The sequence below is a fragment of the Anabrus simplex genome, chromosome 1 (assembly GCF_040414725.1).
Source record: "Anabrus simplex isolate iqAnaSimp1 chromosome 1, ASM4041472v1, whole genome shotgun sequence".
NCBI classification, from domain to species: domain Eukaryota; kingdom Metazoa; phylum Arthropoda; class Insecta; order Orthoptera; family Tettigoniidae; genus Anabrus; species Anabrus simplex.
The window spans coordinates 188,822,546-188,845,515 of NC_090265.1; the positions used below are offsets into that span (position 1 = coordinate 188,822,546).

Below are 22,970 nucleotides of genomic sequence, written 5' to 3' on the forward strand. Positions count from 1 at the left end.
GAATAAAATTATTTAATGCCTAGATCATAGCGCTTTATTCTCCAACTTTTCATACTGGTTTTCATTAAGATAGGACCACTAATAACAAATATTTGAGAATTAAGTTTTAGACCTTCCCCTAAAATACCATTTTTTCAGCGTGAATAAAATTATTTATAGCCTACATTGTAGCAACTTATTCACTGACTCTGCATACCAATTTTTGTTAAAATACGACCACTAATAACATAAATATTTGAGAATTAACTTTCAGGCCTTCACTTAAACTACCATTTCAGTCAGCGTGAATACAATTATTTATGACCTAGATTGTAGCGGCTTATTCCCCGACTCTGCATACCGATTTTCATTAAATTCTCTTCAGCCGTTTTCTCGTGATACCTGTACATACATACATACATACATACATACATACATACATACATACATACATACATACATACATACATACAGAAAATCAAATAATGCATTTTGTTACTGTGGACATGACTGATACAGAAATATCATCCTGTTTAAGTTCTGTGCAATGTACAGACAAAACTCTTATTTTATATATATAGATGAAGCCATTTCATCCATGCCTTCCCACTATATTTCACCATTTCAGGTCTAATTTCATCTATTCCTGCTGCTTTATGACCATGGAGTGTATTTACCTTCCTTTCCAGTTCACACGTAATTTCACCAACATCATTGTCCTCCTACTCACGAGCTTGGTTGTTCACGATATCATCAGGAAGCTTTCCTTTTACGTTGAGAAGATTTTCAAAATATTTATTCCACCTAACCAGTGATTCCCTGGAATGTATTAAGAGTTCACCTGATTTTCCCAAAACATTATTAATTTCCATTTTCCCTCTCTTTCTTTCTTTATTACTGTCCAGAAAGGTTTCCCTGCTGCTTGACCTAGCCTTTCCAAGTTATTACTAAAATCATCCCACGACTTCTTCTTGGATTCAACAACTATTTGTTTCACTCGGTTTCTTTCATCTACGTACAAATCCTTGTCTGCATCAGTTCTTGTTTGGAGCCATTTCTGATATGCCTTCTTTACAATGTTCGCCTTTTCCCATCTTTACGCATAGTTGTTCCAAGGCATTCCCTTGCTATTTCTACTACAGCATCCCTGTATGCCACGCATTCTCTTTTCATATCCTGAACGTGCTTACTGTTCATTGTTTTTAACTTTTTGCTAATCATATACTCGTACTTCTGTCTAAATTCCTTGTCCTGCGGATTTTCAACCCTTATTAGTCTGCAGGCCTACGTGATTACAACTGAAGAGCTATCTGACGATGAGATGGTGGCCTGGTCTAGAAAACCAAGAATAACTGCCGAGTAGAATTGTCGTGCTGACCACATGTCACCTTGTAATCTGCAGGCCTTCGGGCTGAGCATCGATCACTTGGTAGGCCAAGGCCCTTCGGGGCTGTTGCGCCATGGGGTTTGGGGTATTAGTCTACAGACAGATTCTATTTTATCTACCCTAGGCTTAGAGAGTTTACTACAGATCCGAAAGAGGTCTGTATCATGAAAAAATCCCCTGAATACCTGCATATTTCTAACAGATTTCCTGAATTCAAAGTCGGTTAAGATATACTGTAGTCTATTATGGATCTGGTACCCTAGCCTCTCATGTGTAGCACTGAATAGCCTTATGCTTGAAGAATGTATTCGTAACTGCTAATCCCATACTAGCACAGAAGTCCAGAAAATGATTCCCATTCCTGTTAACTTCCATATCTTTTCCACATTCATCAATCACACTTTCATATCCTTCAGTACTATTTTGAACCCTAGCATTGAAATCACCCATTAGCATTATTCCATCCTTGCTGTTGACCCTGACTACAATGTCACCCAATACTTCATAAGACTTGTCAATTTTATCCTCCTCTGCATCCTTACATGATGAATACACTGAGAAAATTCTAGTCCTAATATTTCTACCTGCCAGATCTACCCACATCATTCATTCATTCATTCATTCATTCATTCATTCATTCATTCATTCATTCATTCATTCATTCATTAACGTACCAAACAGAAACTATGTTGTGTGCAATAGTATTCCTGATGAACAGTCCTACTCCACACTCTGCCCTTAACATTTTAAAACCCGTAAGTACACTAATAATCTCCTACATTCTCCTACTTATCTCCCCTTACCCAAATATCATTAACTCCTAAACATCCAGATGCATCCTCTTTGCTAACTCAGCCAGTTCTACTTTCTTTCTTCCATAAGCCCCATTAATATTGATAGTTCCCCATCAAATTTCATTTTATTCGCCAAGGCGTTTCCCAGGAGTTCCTCGCCTCCCAAATGGGAGTGGGACTCCATTATTCCCATAGGTTCGAGTACTGCTTACAACATTCTGAGCGTGCTGCCCTGACTTATACATAGTTCCAGTGAGGATCTCCCGTCTAACGGGTTAGGGACCACTAGTGGATTGTTTAGTCCAAGCCGCCTGAGCACAAGGAGGGCCATGATCCAGAATATGTTCGAGATGCCCAGTCCCATTCCATACCAACTGATATATCGACTCTCAGGACCACTTACTAGGCCACTCAGCCAATGTCCATGGTTCACGAACTAGGACATAACTACAGTAACCCACACCACGACCATTACTTATATTTATAATTAAAATTAAAATATATGCAATAATCAAGTGGTCTTTCTAGTGATTATGACCATCCAGACATGAGTTACTATGAAAAATAAGAAGTCATTTCATTTACATATGTACACATCCTGTATTGTGGCCTTCTGAGTGCCCAGGTGACATGTCTCACAGCAAACTTACAGAAATTACATTTTGTCTAGCTAAACTAGTACACAGATGCAGTGTTTATAAACACAGAACTTTATTTTACACTTTATAAAAACAAACATATTTATTTCACACAATAGTTTGCCATCAATTATTGCAGATTCTAAAATTTTAGTGGATGCATAAGCAAAGTTCATGGAAACCTGCAGTTCTGATTTGATCAGGTTTGTATTGCTTTAGAAACAACAACAACAACAACAACAACAACAACAACAACAACAACAACAACAACAACAACAACAACAACAACAACAACAACAACAACGACGACGACGACAACAACAACAACAACAATAATAATAATAATAATAATAATAATAATAATAATAATAATAATAATAATAATAATAATAATAATATGAAGGCCTTCAAGTTGGTTATAAAATCTACAGCTTTCAAACACCAGCCCAGGAAGCAGAGGGCTTGGACATCTTTGAATCCCAATCTCGGGGAGTTTCAAATTGATCACGTCACAGTCACCCTTAAAGCTCAAAGAGAGATACAGAACATGAAGGTTCTAAGAAATGCCACTCTACGTTTGGATCATTATCGGTCCAAAATCAAAGTAAACTGACTCCAAGAAATGCCAGAAAGGTTGTTTTCTTTTTTTTTGCAAGTTGCTTTACGTCCCACCGACACACTGATAGGTCTTATTGCAATGATGGGACAGGAAAGGGCTAGGAGTGCGAAGGAAGCGGCCGTGGCCTTAATTAAGGTACAGCTCTGCATTTGCCTGTGTGAAAATGGGAAACCATGGAAAACCATCTTCAGGGCTGCCGACAGTGTAGTTCGAACCCACTATCTCCCGAATACTGGATACTGGCCGCACTTAAGCGACTGCAGCTATCGAGCTCGCTACCAGAAAGGTTCACTTGACAAAGATCAATATTCATGTCCTGAATTTACTAAGAAACTAGAATGCCTGAATCCCCAGAACTGAAAAGAGCTACAGCAGACCTTGGTTATAACAGCAAAGGAAAAAGTCCCACTGATGAAGTCAAAGAAACATGCTTGGTAGAATGATGAATGTGACTGAGTGATAAAACAAAGACAACTCGTCTGACAAAAATGGAATTCAGAAAACAACCAAGATGACTGAAGAAAACTTGTTGAACAAGAGAGGATGAGCAGCAAAAGACTTCTAGAGAAACAACACAAGGGACTTTTATAGAACCTTCAAACACAATCTAAATAAGTATAATCCAACAAGCTTACATTTCAAAGACTTGGATGGAAAAATAGCTTACAATGACAAGAACAATTGACAGATTCAAGTGAAGTACTTTGAATCTCTTCTCAATTGTGAAATTCCAATATCCACTTCCTTAATTGAAGATAACATACACATCCACCAAGATTCATCCCTTCCAATGAAAGAAGAAATCAAACAGATTATCCAGTCCCTCAAGAATAACAAGGCACCAGGTGAGGACTCAATAACTGGTGAATTGTGGAAGTATGTTGGTAACAAAATGATTGATAAACTGACTGACATAATTGAGATTTTGAATTCTGAGAAACTTTTACATCAGTGGACTTCTGCTCTGAATAACCCCTTTAATAAGAAAGGGAACAAAACGTATGTTAACAATTACCGTGGGCATTTCCCTCCTATTCAATCAATCAATCAATACTGATCTGATCTGGTATCTTACAAAATTCTCTCAAAAGCTCTGCAGATTAGGACAAAACAATAACTTGATCCACAATTGGGAGAGTACTAAGGAGAGTTCAGGAAAGAGCGTTCATGTGCCAAGCAAATTATGAATCAGAAATCTATCCTCTCATATCTGAAACTAAGGAACAAGAAATTTGTGGCGACCTTTGTCGATTTCAAGAAGGCCCATGACTCCATTGATAGAATCACTCTTATAGAAGTCATAAAGGGATTTGGCCTGGATAACAAAATCAGGGCAATCATCGAACAGACCCTAGCTGACACAATCTCCAGCGTTAAGTTCAGAGGAGAAATTTCAGATGCTTTCAATATAAAGACAGGAGTTAGGCAGGGAGAAGGGCTCTCACCCCTGTTATTCAATTGTGTCCTTGAAAAAGTCATCTGTGAGTGGCGTAAAGAAATTAACAACGATGGCCTCCAAAATGGTGTGAGATTAGGTTACAAGAACATGGAACTTCCTATTAATTGCCCTAGCTTTTGCAGATGATATAGCAATTTTCTTTAATTCTTTAGACACGGGTACAAAGCAAATTAACCACCTCAACACACAAGTGGAAAGACAGGCCTCCAGATCCCTTTGGAGAAAACGCAATTCATAACTAACATCAAGACAGCACCGAGAGAGCTAAAAGTAAACGAGGGGGCAATCAAATGTGCAGATAAGTTTAAATATCTTGGTGAGTGGATAGAACCAAACATCTCTGAAAAAAGAAGCTTTTGCATCGCACATGAATAAAATGAAACAGGCTTATCAACCAACAAAAGACGTTTACAACGAAATGTCCATATTCCTTGAACACAAGACTCGGACATTATTGCACTGTCATAAGACCAGAGGCTTTGCACACAGTGTGCCTTGGTATGAACAAGAAAGGCCTGATAGAAAAATTGGAAATTAAAGAAAGAAAGAAAGATATTAAGGAAAATTCTTGGCCCAATTAACGGCAAAGATGAACACAGACTTTGGCATAACAATGAGCTGTATATTCATGTTCAGAAGATCTCTCATGTCACACGGAGATGGAAAATTGCATTTTTTGACCACTTGCCAAGAATGAAATCAACACGATTAGCGAACCAGATCTTTACCTATTTTAAATATAGGAGGACCCAGCCAACTTGGTTCAAGGAAGTGGAAAGGGACCTACAGGAGATGGGGATCACTTATGAAGATATACAAGAATGCAACCCACTCAGGAGGAAACTAAAATACCACTACAGTTTTCAAGTAAGGCCAAAGTTGAAGACAGGAAAGACATGAATGGAGGAAAGGAAAGAGCAACACCGGCATTGAATGAAGGAGCACTGGGCAAAGATCAAAGCCCAGGGAAGGCAGCTGAAATAACATTGTCTTTAGTAGGCCAATACGAACAAAGAAAATAATAATAATAAGCCATGCCCGGTCAGTTTGCATGGGGTTTTATCTCTGAATTGAGTAAGAGCTAGGTATAACCCTGCGCAAAACACTGAGGTGGGGGCCCTCAACCCTGACACGGTGCATCCCAATGGCTGATAGGGTAAGTTCCTCTAGTATACAGGACAGGTGTGAATAAAGCATAGCTGAATTAGCAACCACGGATCAACTGAGGTAAAGGGAAAAATAGTAAACAGCCTCAAAGGCAGAAGAGGACATATCCCAATGGCAGAAAGGATGGAAGAACCAATTCAAATCCACTTTGTGTCTGACTTGCAGCAAGCTGCAAAGTAGTCTGTGTCTGATCTCCAGAGTTGTGGCTGAAAACTCATATTCTGGAACTAACCACTCCAGTCTTAAAAACTGGACCTTGGTCCAAACTAGTAATAATCAAGTACCATGAGGCATGACAGAAATCAAACTTTTACCCCCAGGTGGTAACCAATCCACTGCTATCAAGAACAGTACAACTAGACTGTCAGATTCTGGGAAGTCTGGAGTGACACGCAAACAGAGGGAGTCGGAGACTTCTGACTAACTTCGCCCAAACAACAAAACCTTTTTCGAACACTAAACCTAAAAACTCTCATACGAGCAGTAAAGTTGTATGAACTAGAGCAAACCTAAAACGAACAAGAAATACAGATACTGGCACTCCAAGAAACAAGACTGACCTGAAAACACAATGGATTTCAGGAACTACAGACTATTGAAAAGAAAAACGAGTTCCCTACCCAGTATTCACAAAGAAACTAACATAAGCCACAACAATTACTTCCTCTTCTACTTCATTGCTGAAATACTTTTTTGAAACTTCTGGATGGTCTGAATCATCTATGCTTTTAAACTAGCTTTTCTATAGTATCCCTATTTGTTAAAAGCCTTTCTATGGCAGGTGTAAAGGCTGGTCTCCACTGATTAACATTTAACAACAACATGTTAAATGTTAAAAGTGTTAAATGTTAACTGGTCTCACCATCAACATGTTAAATGTTGAACAGTGTTTCATTTAACATTGTGTCCACACTTAATAAACATGTTAAACTTGACTTCCTTTTTCTAAATACAGCAATACAGGTAGTTCATTATATCAATTTGTTGTAATACATTTAGGTGATGTCTAGAATTTTCAAACAGGGACAATGGACTCAGATGAAGAGGATTACCAGGCGAGTTGGCCGTGCGGTTAGTGGCACGCAGCTGTGAGCTTGCATCCGGGAGGTAGTGGATTCAAATCCCACTGTCAGCAGCCCTGAAGATGGTTTTCCATGGTTTCCCATTTTCACACCAGGAAAATGCTGGAGCTGTACCTTAATAAGGCCACAGTCGCTCCTTCCAAATCCTAGGCCTTTCCTATCCCATCGTCGTCATAAGACCTATCTGTGTCGGTGCGATGTAAAGCCACTAGCAAAAAGAAAAAAAAGACGAAGAGGATTTGGCCTTTGTTATTGCCACTGTTGCTTCTTGTTACGATTTAGAAATGCAGTTTTATTAGGCACATTTCCTCCCCTCATCCTGCTCACTGCTTCAAAAGCAAACCACTTTGAAGTATAAACTTCTACCAGGCGAGTTGGGCGTGTGGTTAGGGGCGCACGCGGCTGCGAGTTTGGACATTATAAATTTTCCAGCTAACTCATTCCTGGTTGCCAGCGTTTTTCCCTCGTGTGCTAGATTGGGCTCATCAGTTGGTACCTAGCACACCTACCAAGACACTGGCTAGTGCATACCGTGGAGGCCACTGCGTAGGCTACATGGAGCCACCGGCAGTGCCAATGCACTATGAGAGACTTTCTGAAATATTTGTCCCGAATGGGTAAATTTATAATACCAATATAAATGGTCCATTAATGGACATTATAAATTTTCCAGCTAACTCATTCCTGGTTGCCAGCGTTTTGCCCTCGTGTGCTAGGCTGGGCTCATCAGTTGGTGTTAAACATTAATCAGTGGAGACCAGCCTTAAGAGATAACCATCTAGTATTTCCATGGGGAAGGATTTCAGCTCATTCAATATCAAAAAGTTCACAAAATGACACTCAATTTTTTTTACTTTAGTGACACTTAATGGACATCATGCACATCAATTGCAGTTTCTTCTGCCCGTTCTATGAAATAAAACAATTTATTTTGGATCCCACTAAAACAGCCAAAATATCATAATAGCACAACTGGAAATATTTTCCTGTTTAGATGATTGGAGGCATATCTGTTGCTAAGGAAGAGCATGTTATGCTTTTTGGGGCCATTTAACACTTACAAAAATAATATACACATTATTTGAGAATAATTTCTTTACAATCATTTCAGCTGTTGTTCGAACACAACAGATACTTCTGGATACATTAGATTTGCTGAACATATTTTTTGAAAGCTACATGGCACAGTCCATGCTGCTGTAGCTGAGATGGTAATGTACTGTGTGCAGACTAATGAAAGTTCCCCAGCAATAGTTTTCACACCGTCATTATTTACACCTCTGCTAAGGTGGGGGAAACTGAAGAAAATCATAATCTTATAAGAAGTACTGATGTCTTTTCCTTAGCTTTATTGAACTACAAGAAATAGAAAAAACGGTAACTTAGAAAATGGCCAAATTATGCCATTTGAAACATTTACATGCTGAAGAAAAAGATATAATATTTTAGAAAAAATAATGCTAATTTTACAGTTTTCTTTATAAGTTATTAAGTTGTGCTGGTCCAATCTGGTAATATACCGTACATCTTCAAATTTTGAGATATATAGACACACACTTTAATTTATTTTTTATTTATTTTGGTGGTGTTTTGAGCTCTGTCATCAATGCCCGTTATTTTTTTATGAACTCTTGAACCTGCATGACTCACATGTGATGTAGAGTAAAATCACTGAAATTTAATCACGCCAAACTGCCACCATAGTTAGGAAAAATTTCTTATAAAGAAATCACAAAAGACCATCCACCTATTTAACACAGTATATATGAGAACCATGTGACCCTGCCACAGTGGGGAGGCTGGTGTATCCCAGTGAAGGAGATAGCTGAGCCGCAGGTGCAACCATGTCGAATGGGTATCTGTCGAGAACAAATAGACAGACCTTAAAGTGAATCACCATTCACAAATATTAATAAGACACGCTTAAAGTTGGACACAAATGCATGTCAACCAAGCTACTGATAGAAAACATGATCACGTGTTCAAATTCATGATGGTCAGTAAGTGTGATGCTGATTGTTTTTTGGAGAAACTGCAGTGATAGAGAGATTGAACCCCGAACATAGTGAAAGAAAGAAAATTTCAGAAATTTTCTCCTTTGAATGTATTGAAATTGATGTTTTCTTAGTGTATTGGTGACAATGGAGATATGCAGTGACCATAATCGAACAAGTTCTCTCCATGTAGTAATGACTTTTAAGACTTTGAAAATAGAAAAGTGTGCTTGTATATGTGTATTTTTAAGTTCTGGTTTGCTTTCATTATGTGCATAAAGGTGACAATTGCAGATATTGGAGGTTTCATTTGCGTAGTCCCATAGACAAATGGTTAGTGATAATGTTGGTCATAGGAGATGTTAGTGATCAAGGGTAAAACAGCAAGAAAGGGACTTGCTTAGTACATTGCTATAATTTCAGAGTAACTTCCCAGATCAAAGAAAGAACTCTCTGAATTATCTTCACTTCATGCAGAGAGAGAAAGATATCCATCTATTCAACACAAGTTTTCATAATTATATAACTTTAAATATAGACAATAATCTTTATAGAAAAATTTTACTCACTCTGAATGGACCTTGAGCTAACAGAAGTGTAGTAGGTAGTCCAATATGATTATACACAACATATGGAGAAGCAGGCCCTTCAATACTCATTAAGCCACCATCCATGGCTGTCTGGAATGCTTTAACCAAGTTACTCAACACATCCAATCCTGTTTTGGTAACCACAAGTTCCAGACTGTCCTGAAAGCAATTACGGAACAGAACAAACATCAGAGAAATGAAGATCACAAAACAACATCCCATCCAGTGTGAAAACCAGCATTTCAATTCTTCTAACTAAAAGCAGATACAAAGTTTGCCCCATAGATCAACATTTCAACAAAGGAGATGCAGCTGGAGATATAAGAACATACACATAGGACAGGAGAGGCAGAGATTAGCACAGTGGCTATGGTGGTAGCTTTCTACCTATATTCAAAACCTGGCAACTTTGTGTGGGATTTTCAGTCAGACAAATGCACAACAATGGGAAAATCATTTGATCTAAAATCCCTGGCTAAACCAAGCCTGGATAATCCAGCGACCCCATATAAATGTGAAACGGTGGCGTTGAAAGAAATAAAATACAGTAGGTGGTGCTGGTGATGGTGGTAGTGGTGGTGGTGGTAGCTATTGCTTTAAGAGGAAAAGAACTGGGCAACCATCCTCTATTAACATTAAACAGAGGGAAAAATTGGTAGGAATCTGATACCTCGAAAAATGACGAGTCATGAAAAGCATGAAATGAAAGACTCCCTTGGCATCGAATGCTCTAATATCATTGGGATCAGAAAAGAACACGAGTTGACCAAGGAAGGTCGGATAGCATAGATGATAGTGAGGAGCCTGACATAAGTGGAAGCAATGCCAGGACTCAGCTAAAGGCCCTGTAGTCACCAACCCGCACTCCCAAGTTCAGATCCCCTCGGGCCATTTTAGTCACCTCTTATGACAGGCAGGTAATACTGTGGGTATTATTCTACCACTCCATCCACAGGAGGATTGCCATAGTGAAGTCAATATGTAATATGTCCAGTTCCTTATCTGAACAGTCAGTGTCGTGGCCTTTAATTCAGAGATCTTGGGATAAGGAACTACTTTTTTGTTTCAACAGATGCCTCTTCATATATACAGAATACACCACACTACCAACCACCTCAGAAGCACACAATAGTGAGCAAATCCCTCCACATAGGGTGGGTGTCAGGAAGGGCACCCAGTCATAAAATTGGGCCATGTCCATTTGTGCGACATAGTTCACACTTGCTACCCCATCAGGGTGTGGAACAAGGGGTATAAGAAGTAATAATGCAATACACAGCTGCTACAGTCAGTCCACACTCGCTTTAGGGAATCCTGTAACTCCCTCACACTAAAATGCCTGTTAGTCCAAAAAGATGAGCATATTAATTAGCTAGAAAGAGAGATACCAGAACAGAATTACATGATCTTCTTTTGGTGCCATCTTCTCACAAAAGACTGGCAAATATCATGGAGTAAATTTTTAAATTTTGTGCTTCTTGCACCAGATCTGGCGCACTGTGGATGTCACAAATAATGTCAGAAGTAATGCATCTTCTGTCTACATCCTCAGTTCCCTTCTATCTTGGCTTCCATGATCTAGGATTGTATTGTATTGTATTTTATTTCGTCAAACTGATCATACAGTGATATGGGACACGTCAATAATCATATTTACAGTAACAAAGGATAAAACAGTAATATACATGCCATGATAAATAAAGAGAAATATACAATGTGGTAAAGAGGCACAGATTTAAAAAGAAAGTGATACATAAGTTAATTTTCAAGAGCTAAGTATTCTTCAATAGAATAAAAACAATGGTTAGAAACAAATTTGAATAATTTTTTCTTAAATTTTGAACATGGTTTTATCTGCTTAATGTAGTCTGGTAATTTATTAAATAAATGTACTCCTGCATAACTCAAACTTGATTCATATAGCTTAGTTTTGTGTGGTTCTATGTGCAGACTGTGTCTATTTCTAGTATTATACCTATGTACATCAGAGTTTATGATGTAACTGTTTACATTCTCCTTCATATATACAAGTGTATGGAAGATATAAAGGCTAGGCAATGGTAAAATAAAATAAAGTTTAAAGTATTTCTTGCAGCTTGTCCTCCTGCTGACACCGGCCATTCCTCTAATTATTTTCTTTTGTAACTTAAAGATGACCTCGCTATATCATGAATTTCCCCAGTAAATGATTCCATTGGTTAGAATGGGATGGACATATGCAAAATACATAATTTGGCAAGCCTTTAAATTAAAACTATTTTTCAAAGATATTATCAAGAAATAAATTCTGTATGTTTTTCCCAGGTTAATGATTCATCCATCCACAAGCCATGACCTGATATCACATATCAGGTTGTACTTGTAATTTTCAGATTATATGATCGAAATAGGACTCTTTCCTATGCTTTCCCGACTCAACGAAGTACTTCCTTATTGGTTATGTGGTCTAGCCATGAAATCTTGAACAATGCGTAATAGATACATCCACATTTCATATTTCAAAGGCCTGCACTTGGTTCATTGACAAAGCCGTTAGTGTCCATCCTTCAACACCATAAAGCAGCACCAGTGACGCACAACACTTCACAACATGCCGATGGATTTCAAACTGGAGGTCACTGTTGCACACACGATGTTGATTCTGGTTTTAATTTATACATCCGAACACATACCTGTGTTAACCAGAATTCTACATACTTGAAATGCAGCACTTTTCCAATGGCTTTTCTGCCTAATGTGACAAAAGCATTGGTGATCTTCTGCTTGCTGATTACCATGAATTTAGTTTTTTGAATGTTCACTTTAAGGCCAAACTCCTTGTTTACTTCCCTGATAGCATAATGTTAAAATTACCACAGTCTCACCTGTACAAATTACAGCATATACACAAATACAAAAGGTAGATCAACATAATGAGATGAAAATATTACAGAGAGGTTGCATACTACCTGATTCCTCATTTAGTTCTTCAAAGAAACAAATAGCTTTTCTTGCAGTATGTGCAAGCCATATCAAAAATGTACAATACTGATTCTGACACACCAACAACCTCTGCAAGAAAGCTACAACTTGAGTGTTCCATAAGTTATGGCACTGTGTGTCATATTAAGTTTTATAATTGTGATAGGCATAACTTATTTTTAAGAAATGTGATCGAGTACGCTTACAATAATTTGATGGACAGGATTTTAATGGAGTGTCTGTGTAATTTACTGCTGAATCTATAGATATAATAATGCAGTAGAGATTACTTTTCATTTCTGTCTGTGTGTATGTCTGTCTCTGTTCCACTCTAACTCTTAAACTACGTACCCATTCAAAGAAAGTAATAATAACAATAATAATGTTATTAGTTTTACATCCCACTAACTACTTTTACGGTTTTCGGGGATGCAGGGGTGCCTGAATGTTGTCCTGCAGGAGTTCTTTTACATACCAGTAAATCTATTGACATGAGGCCGATGTATTTGAGCACCTTCAAATACCACCAGACTGTTCAGGATCGGACCTGCCAAGTTGGGTTCTGAAGGCCAGCACTCTACCGTTTGAGCTACTCAGCCCACATAAATGAAACTCAGTTCAACTGTATACATAGATTCAATGCGCACAGGATAGGCTAAATATACAGTTTCAATTTCTTAGGGGAGCCATGCAGCAAAAGAAAGTGTGAAGCAAGTCGGAGGTAAATGTGTGCCTGTGGACTTAAGTGACATATCCCCAGTACTTCATTCTAAATACCTTCACCTACACCTGCCGACCATCCACTGGCCTCCATCTTAGTTGATAAGCTGACTACTCCAACTCCTACCAATAGCAGTAATTCAGCTCCTCAATGCATCTGAACACTTCTTAATACGAGGCATGTTTTTTTAAGTAAGGGCAGTTGAAAAATAACTACACAAGAAAAGATGATTTTCAAACACCACATTTATTTGCATATTCCACATACTTTACTCTATATTTGAACATAGCCACCAAGTTTGTTTAAACACTTATCATACTTTACAACTAAGATTTGAATACCCTCTTCATAGAAACTTGCAGCCTGCTCCGATAATCAAGAGTTCACGGTCGTTTTCACTTCGTCGGCATCACTGTAGAGGTTGTCGTTGAGGTGATTTTTGAGGTGGTGGAACAGATGGTAATCGCTCGGCACAAGGTCAGGGCTGTAGGGTGGGTGGTTTAAAACTTCCCAGCCAAATATGTCCAACTAGCAATTACCTACGGCTTCGCTCACGTGGATTTTGTAATTCGATCAAAGTAATCTTTTCTTGGCCTCGTACTAAGACATTATTTGAAAATACATAAAGTATAAAAACTCACCCAAAAGCTGAGTTTCACTTACCCAAGAATTTCTTTGTAAACTATGTTTGTGGTATTACCTTTTGGGGCTAAGACGACCATGCAACATAGAACTGTACCTGTGAGAAACAAACTTATCTCAGGTAGAAAAAAGGAATACATGTTTCTTTATTTTTAAAGGAGATTCCAAATACCTATTCCCACATCTGTGACATCTTCAGTTTTTGAGATATACATAAGTATCCCTACTCCTCCCCCCACCCTCACCCCCATTTAAGTGTATTTTCCAAAAACAAAAATGCATGTCTCTCTATTTTTAAAGGAGATTCAAAATACCTATTTTCACGTCTGTAACATCTTCAGTTTTTAAGATATAAGTATCCTCATAAAAAATAATTCAATTATTTTTCACCCCTTTTCATTCCCTGTTAAGTGCCTTCTCCGAAAACAAAAAGGTACACGTTCATGTATTTTTAAAGGACATTCCAAATACCAAGTTTCTTGTATCTAACATGTTAAGTCTTTTACATATAATGTAAATATACCAGTACTCATTTTAAAAATTCACCCACTTTTTCAATTCTTTTCAGCCCCTTAACTGGATTTTCCGAAAACAAAAAATATGTGTTTCATTATTTTTAAAGGAATTTCCAAATACCATTTTTCATGCCTGTACATCTGTAACACCTTCAGTTTTTGAGATAAATGTATACTCGTAATTCAACTTCTTCTTCTTCACTTCTTTCCACCACTCTCCCACCTTAAGTGGACTTAATAATAATGTAAGAAATTTATTTAAAACTTCAACCTATTCAATACAGTGCAAGATGTTAACGTGTTAGTTAAACATCATTAAAATAGTTGAGACATGTTTCGCCCGTTTTGTGGGGCATCAATACCTCAAAGTTCTACCAGACGTCTGGTTGGAAAATTGTAAAACATGTTGCCTGAGTGAATACATTAAAAAACTTTACAATATCTTATTATTAACAAAATATCAAATTGATTAAAAATATGTTGCACTGGTGAGCATGTTTGTGAATTTTTACTTAAACAATGGCTGTCATATGTGTAATAAATGACAATAGTGATAGTCTAAAAACGTATGCGATGCCAAAGTTCGAAGACAGTTTAAAATTTATATACAAATATTGAGAATGAATGCAGAATACAATACAATTACAAAATACTGCACATGTAATTTACATGTGAAATGATGTGGAAAAGCATTCCAAATTTGTGCTAATTTCACTTAAATTTGACCTTAATATTACGTTCATGGTGTGGTCTAATGGAATTAGCATCAAAATGTGGAAAGTTTGTATATGGTTTTTGACCAGCTCATGTGAAACACGTTGCTTTACGTCGTAATTCAACCTAGATGTCTAAGTTGTGTAATTATATTTTAGACCCAAACAAGTTAGTTTGCTGAAGTATCCATGGGCTATTCAACTCTGTTGGACACTCTCTATGAGATGGAGTGCCTAGTGCATGTAAACAACAGTTGATATTTGATTCAAACAGAGCCTATGTTGAAACAGTTGAAATAAAGGCTTGAATGAGGGCAGCTGAAGTGTTGTTAATGTCTTCCCATTTGACTATTATTTTGAAGTTTTAATGGTGTGTTTCAGTTAACGGAGTATGGGATGTTGGTATTATTAATTGAATGGGTGAGAGTCAAAATGTTGTGCGATGTAATTAATGTTGAGTTATCTTACGCATGTGAATATCTGAAAAGAAGGATAAGTCCTTAATTAGTTGAGAGAAATAACGACGGGGAAAAAACGAAGACTGAAATGCGTTAGAGAATATGGAGTTAAAGCTTACCTTTAGTGTTGTTGGGCTGTTAACTTATTGCTAAGAGGTTTTTGAAGCACTGGCTGTCACCAACATCTTACTCCTCGTGTTGTACGTGTGATGTCTTGGTGGAGAGGAGTGGACTTGAGAAGGCGGGGCTGTGGGCTTGTAATTGGCACTTAGGAAGGAGTTGTGTGTATTGGAGGGAGAACAGGGGCGTGATAAGTTGAACAGCTTAGTGGGGGTGCTTGAAGAGGATGTTTTGAGGACATCAATCTTTTGTCTTTCAGATTTAACTTATTAAACAAAATTATTAATTGTTCATATAAAGGGCTTCAGTTATCTATTGGATCATTTAAGTTTTTATTACTGTTGTATTTTTGGTCCAAGATAATGTACAAATTTTCGAGCTCGGTCATAAGTCTGCCTTTATCTATTCTTTTTAAAATTTGAAGGTCTTGTTCGATTGTGGTGAAATTGTGTCCTGTGTCCTTCATATGGATACTCATTGCTGAGTGATTGTTGTGTTTCTGGGCATTAAAATGTTCAGCATATCTAGTTGTGAAACTTCTTCCGGTTCGACTGATATACGAACTAATGCACTCAGCACATTTCAGTCTGTAAATGCCGGAACCCAAATATTTATTGTTATCCAAGTTTATGATGTTGTGGATGAAAAATAATTTTTAATTTGAATTTTGGGTCTTGAAGGCTATCTTAATATCATGTTTCCTTAGAGGGGTAGCAATTTGATGTATGATGGGATTGGTGTAGGTAAAGGTTGCATACTTTGATATTTTTGTTTTTATTGGGGAGAGGTTCATGGTCAATTTCAACACTTTATTGATTATTTTATGTATGATTGAGGGATTGTATCCACTGAAACTAGCTTTTTCTTTTATGGTATTTATTTCTTTTTTCAAATTGGCGGTTGACATAGGAATTTTTAACGCTCTGTACACTAAACTGTAAAATGAGGATTGTTTGTGTGACTGTGAGTGAAGAGAATTTTGTTTTATAGTTGTGGGGGTGAATGAAGGTTTTCTGTGAATTTGAAAATCAAAATTGTTAGTGGTCCTAGTAATTGTAATGTCGAGAAAATTGATTCGACTATTGTCCTCGCCCTCTTTGGTGAACTTAATGCAGTTGTCTAGGTTGTTTAAGTAGGTTAGTATGTTTTCACTATTGTTGCAACTTTTGTCGATTATTGCCAATGTGTCATTGACATAGCGTAGCGAAAGACACAATCCATTATTGCTTTTTGTTATTTTACTACTTTCGAGATTATCCATGTAAATTTCGGCAGGTATTCCTGAGATGGGGTCTCCTATGGCTAGACCTTCCTGCTTGTATATCTTGTTGTTGAAGGTGAAATAATTATTATGGAGGACAAAGTTTAGCAATTTTAAGCATTCTTCTATTTCTAATAGACTTAAAGTGCTGTATTTGGAAATATTATTTCGTATAATTTCTATAGTTTCCTTAGTGGGAATATTCGAATACATGTTGGTAATGTCAAAAGAACACATTATATGGTTAGTTTGTAAATTAAATTTATTTAAGGTTTCACATAGTTCTATTGAGTTTTTTATAGGGTGTTTGTTGTGGAATGTAAAATGTTTCTTAAGAAATTTCTGGAGGAATTGCGAAGTTTTGTACGTCGGACAATTTCGGCTATTTAGGATGGGTCGAATGGGAACATCCTTTTTATGTATTTTTGGCAATGATCTGTAATAATTAAGTGAACTTTCCAAAAACAAAAAATACGTGTTTCTTTATTTTGAAAGGAAATTCAAAATACCAGCTTTCATGTCTGTAATAACTTCAGTTTTTATGATAAAGTATCCTCATAAACATATTTCAACTCCTTATATGCCGTACTTATTTTCAACGCCACACCGCTTACATCGATTTTCTGAAAAAAACAACAAATGCGTGTTTCTTCATTTTTAAAAGGGATTCCAAATACTAATTTTCATGTCTGTAACATCTTCAATTTTTGAGAAATAAGTATTTTTTTCGCTACTTGTTCACGGCGTCGACCTAGGAAGAACTTTTGCCCCTACTTGCGCCATATGTGAGGAACCTGCGTTTATTATGTAAATGGAAGAAGTATAACGTGTTAAATGTGAGGAAAGGAACATTAAGGACGACAAAAACACCCAGTCCCCTGGCCAGGAATATTAACAATTTACAATTAAAAACCCCTGACATGGCCGGGAATCAAACCCGGGTCTGCCGGGTGACAGGCGGACGCGTTGCCCCCTACACCACGGAGCCGGTTGAGTTGATTCCCCCTCCCCAAAAATGCCTGTTTATTTTTAAAGAAGATTCCAAATACCAATTTTCACGTCATTAATATTTTTAGTTTTTGAGATATAAGTATGCTCACACAAAAAATTAAACTAATTTTTCAATTCATTCACCCCCTTAAGTGGACTTTCCGAAAACAAAAGAACATGTGTTTCTTTACTCTGAAAGAAGATTCCAAATACAAATGTTCATGCCTCTAACATCTTTAGTTTTTGAGATATAAGTACCCTCATAAAAAGAATTCAACTCCTTTTACACCCCAGCCCGTTAAGCTGATCCCCACCCCCCTCCTAAAAATGTGTGTTTCTTTATTTTTTAATGTGATTCCCAATACAAATTTTCACACGGGTAACCTTACATATTTGAGATATAAGTTTCTCCATAAAAATAATTCAATTTTTTCACTTCCTTTCACCCTCCCCCCTTAAGTGAATTTTCCGAAAACAAAAAACCTTCTTTATTTATAAAGGAGGTCCCAAATGCCACTTATCATGACTAACATCTTCAGTTTTGAGATATATGTATCCTCATAAAAGGGAATTAAACTCCTTTTTCACAGCCCCCGCCCCCAAGTTGATTCCCCCCTCCCCAGAAGTGGGTGTTTCTTTATTTTTAAAGGAGATTCCAAATAACAATTTCCACATCTGTAACCTTCAGTTTTGTAACATCATTAGATATATATATATACATTCTCATACAAATAATTCAACCAAGTTTTCAATTCTTTCACCCCCACCCCTTTAAGGGTTTTTCCCGAAAACCAAATAATACGCGTTTCCTTATTTTTAAACAACATTCCAAATATCAATTTTCATGTCTGCAACATGTTGAGTTTTTGAGATATACTGTAGATACCTTATTTTAAAAATTCACCCACTTTTTCAGTTCCTCTTAAGTGGATTTTCCGAAAAAATATATTTATGTTTCTTTACTTTTATTACACGAAATTCCAAATGCCAGTTTTCAAATCTGTAATATGTTACATGTTACATGTCTGAGATAATTAACAGATTTAGTCTTTTTTTTAAATCACCCAGTTTGTCATTCCTGTTCAACCCCTATTCATCGGATTATCCAAAAACATAAAAATATGTGTTTCTTTATTTTCAAAGGGGATTCCAAATTTCAATTTTTATGTCTGTAACATCTTCAGTTTTTGAGATATAAGTCTCCTCATAAAAGGTGTTCAACCCATTTTCCCCCCTTCCTTCACCCCCCTTAATGAAATTTTCGGAAACAAAAAAATATATGTTTCTTTATTTTTAAAGTAGATTCCAAATACCAATGTTTACGTCTGTAAACTTTTAAGTTTTTGAGATATAGATATCATCATTTTAAAAATTCACTCCCCTTTTTACCCCCTTAGCGACGGAATATCCAAAAATTCTCCCTTAGCGAGCACCTACATATTAATATGAATGCATCCCTGAAATTTCATTTCTTTATGTCCAGTAGTTTTGGCTCGGCAATGATGAATCAGTCAGTCAGTCAGTCAGTCAGGACAAGTTATTTTATATATATATAGATAAACATCGGGTCCGAGCTGCAGTGTGAAGCCTTGCATTGTCGTGGAGAAGGACAATTCCCTTTGTCAGCATGCCGCGTCTTTTGTTTTATATCGCTCTGCGTAGCTTTCTCAAGGTTTGGCAGTAAGCTTCCGCATTGATAGTGGTTCCTCGTTGCATGAAGTCGACCAACAAAACACCGTGCTTATCCCAAAATACAGACGCCATGATCTTGTGCTGGGACAGAGTCGGTTTGGCCTTCACCATTACAGGCGAATGTAAGGGTCTCCACTTCATTCTCTGTTGCTTTGATTCGGGCGTGATATGCGAAACCCATGTTTCATCTCTCATTACGATCCAACTCAACACGCTGTCACCTTCTTCGGCATAACGAGTCAAAAACATCCTTGAACACTCAAATGTTTTGTTTCTGTGATCCTCTGTTAAGAGTTTAGGGACCCAACGGGAACACAGTTTCCTGAAGTTTAGGTTTTCATAAACAATTTCGTAAAGCACTGACCCAGACACGTCAGGAAAGGTGTTTGAGAAAGCTGTTCTTGTGAAGTGTCTGTCCTCATGAATCTTTGCTTCAACTGAAGCTACCAAATCGTTTGTGATCAGAGATGGGCGAGTGGAGCAGGCCTCATCATGCACATTGTCATGGCCATCTTTGAAGTCTCGTACCCACTTTACGCATTTTGCCTTCACTCATAGCACTGACACCATACACTTCACAAATCTGTCTGTGAATGTCTGCAGGTTCCTTGCTGACAAAAACCGCATTACTGACTGAACCTTGAACAGGGCGGGCGAGTTGATAATCTTGAATATGTTGCGACGTGCACGCGAACTACTAGTGTCTAAAACAAAATTGCCCTTACTTAAAAAACACACCTCGTATTAATAAATTATGGAAATCTTTGTGTGTTTGAGACTTATTACTTCATGAAGTGAAGAACTAAATTTTTCGTTTTCGTGTTTCTCGGGTTCCAATGTCCCTTCATTCCCCACTTATTCTCTACTTTGTAAAAATTTGGTATTGATTCAGATAGGCTAGATCCCTTGGATACATTTTATTGTAGCAAAGTTTAAAACTTTATCTTTATGTCAATGAAATTTTCTTATTGATTTATTGATTGATTTAAATATTCCCCCTTGGAAATACTTTCTGCTTAGAGCCAGTATTATAACCTCATTCTGTTGTATTTCGGTAAGTCATTTGTCTTGGTATTTTCACTCGATTTAACTACTATTATTTTTCTTGTTTTTATATTGTTAAATAGTTTGTCCATATCCTTGACTAATTTAAAATTTTATCCCCCATTTATTGTCAACAAAATACATCCCTCATGGAATATTTGTGTTTGTTTCCATCAGATATATATAGAGATGTACTAGTGTGGTCAAGTACCTAACCTTAAATTCGGAGGCTTGCAAGTTTTATGATTGCGATCATGAAATCATTTTGGGGTAAACGTTTCTTCATTCTAGAGAAACCAACAAATATTATAATCAGATATGAAAATGTTCTGCTATTGTAAGGATATTAATGTCCTGCTGGTCAGGAAATGTATACAGTCAATATATTGGCATAAATGTAACCGTTATCATTGAAAATGTTGCATCCCTTATCTTTATTTTTATTCATGCTTGCCATACTCTACAACCCCAGAACCCTCTAATACCTTTGGGCCTATGATGTTGATATCCCACTGCACATGCCTATGTAAAGTCCTTCTAACTAAAAAATTCCCTATTATTGTTATATCAGCCCTACAGAAAGTGCATGTGAGGCACATTTTCCCTTTGTCAGCACATACTGCTCTATTGAACAAGTCACACACTGTAACATCCACCTGCTTCATACAATTTCGTTACTTTTAGACCTACTCTTTCACATTAGGTTCCAAACCACTCCTCCACCTTTTACTACTGTTGTTACTGTATGTCTATCTTGTTGAGCGGTCGATAGCAGTACTGTACCCCAGTACATGGTATCATTACTTTATAATTGTATTCCTGCCTTCGTTACCAAGTCTCAATCATGGAACTGAACTTCCTATAATAAATTGTTACACACTGACAAGATCATTAATTATCTTTTTATTGTTGGTGATTATAGCTGAACTTTGCATTTTAATATACCAATGCTAGCACAGAGTCAAGTAAAAATTAATAATCCAATTCCTATAGCCTGATATTTGCATTTCAAGGTGTAGATTTGAGAGAAATGATTGGGAAATTATTTTAAACATCCTTCTTCATTTTTTGGATTTAAGAGCAGTTTTAATTTGCATCTTGCATAGTAGGAAAAATAATAGTAATTACCAATTTCAATAATCTGTCCAAGAACTCTAAAACCTGCCTTTAGCAGAACCTTTATGAACCGGAAAACTATCCATATTCGAAAATTTTCCCAGCCCCATGAATTATGGTTTAATATTCATGTAAGTTAACCTGTATTTAGCGGAACCTATCTGATGCAGAAACGGAAGGAAATTTTGCAGCTATAACAGAACAAAATATGTATATTTCCTTACTAACTGTTGACAGTAAATGTGTATTCCTAATGGATCTAAGATGGCTAAGATAGAATTCGGCGAAGAAATGAACTCAGACCATCTGGTTGTAAAGCAGCAATTCTATATGTAGACCTTGATAGGGCCCTTCCATGTGGTTTAGAAATCCTTTACTGTAGAAATACGAAAAGAGTGAAGTCTGAGGCAAGAAACTTACAGGCTTCCTTCATTCTTTATCTAATTTTGTCACCATGTAAGTGTAACTTTCATGAGTTGTTGATTAACAGAACACAGGAATTTGGGAGAGAGGGTACACTACCCGCTTTACTCCTATGCACCCATAATCGGACTGATACGTGGTCGAGCGGCTGGGCCAGGACTCCACAAGCGGCTTGATACGCCGGGGTGCAAGGTCTCATATTGGAGACGTTTATGACATCTGTTGGCTTTTTCTGGAAACATTTCTACTAGTAATCTGTTCTTGGTGTCCCAAAATGTCACCAGAGTGCTCTGGTATGCTTCTTTGACAAAGAGAAATGATTAAAATATTAATCGAGAAATCCGTATTCTGTTCTTGACAAGATGGCTGAGAAGGAAGTTGCTTGCTCGCGCAATATGCTCAGTAATAGCAAAATTCAAAGCATACTTGATGTTTTACGCTCTGCTTTCAGCAGTGATAGTAAGGAAGAAGTTATTAGTGATCCTGTGCATGAATGTTCACGAAATGTAGTAATATCGCGTAGTAATATCGTATGACATGGAATGCCAAATGGACTTTCTCCCGCCCCTCAAGATCCGATTACGACTGCCGGATTTGAACAGTTA

The 22,970-nt window shown here is 37.2% G+C and overlaps 1 protein-coding gene across 1 annotated transcript in view; it reads right to left on the bottom strand.

The window, feature by feature from the left end:
* LOC136885511 (intermembrane lipid transfer protein Vps13) overlaps positions 1–22,970 on the bottom strand; it is a 1,358,975-nt gene that overhangs the window by 404,801 nt on the left and 931,204 nt on the right. Inside the window, exon 40 of the mRNA XM_067158109.2 lies at positions 9,689–9,868. Coding sequence (XP_067014210.2) covers positions 9,689–9,868 — 180 coding nt within the window. The remainder of the gene's footprint in view (positions 1–9,688; positions 9,869–22,970) is intronic.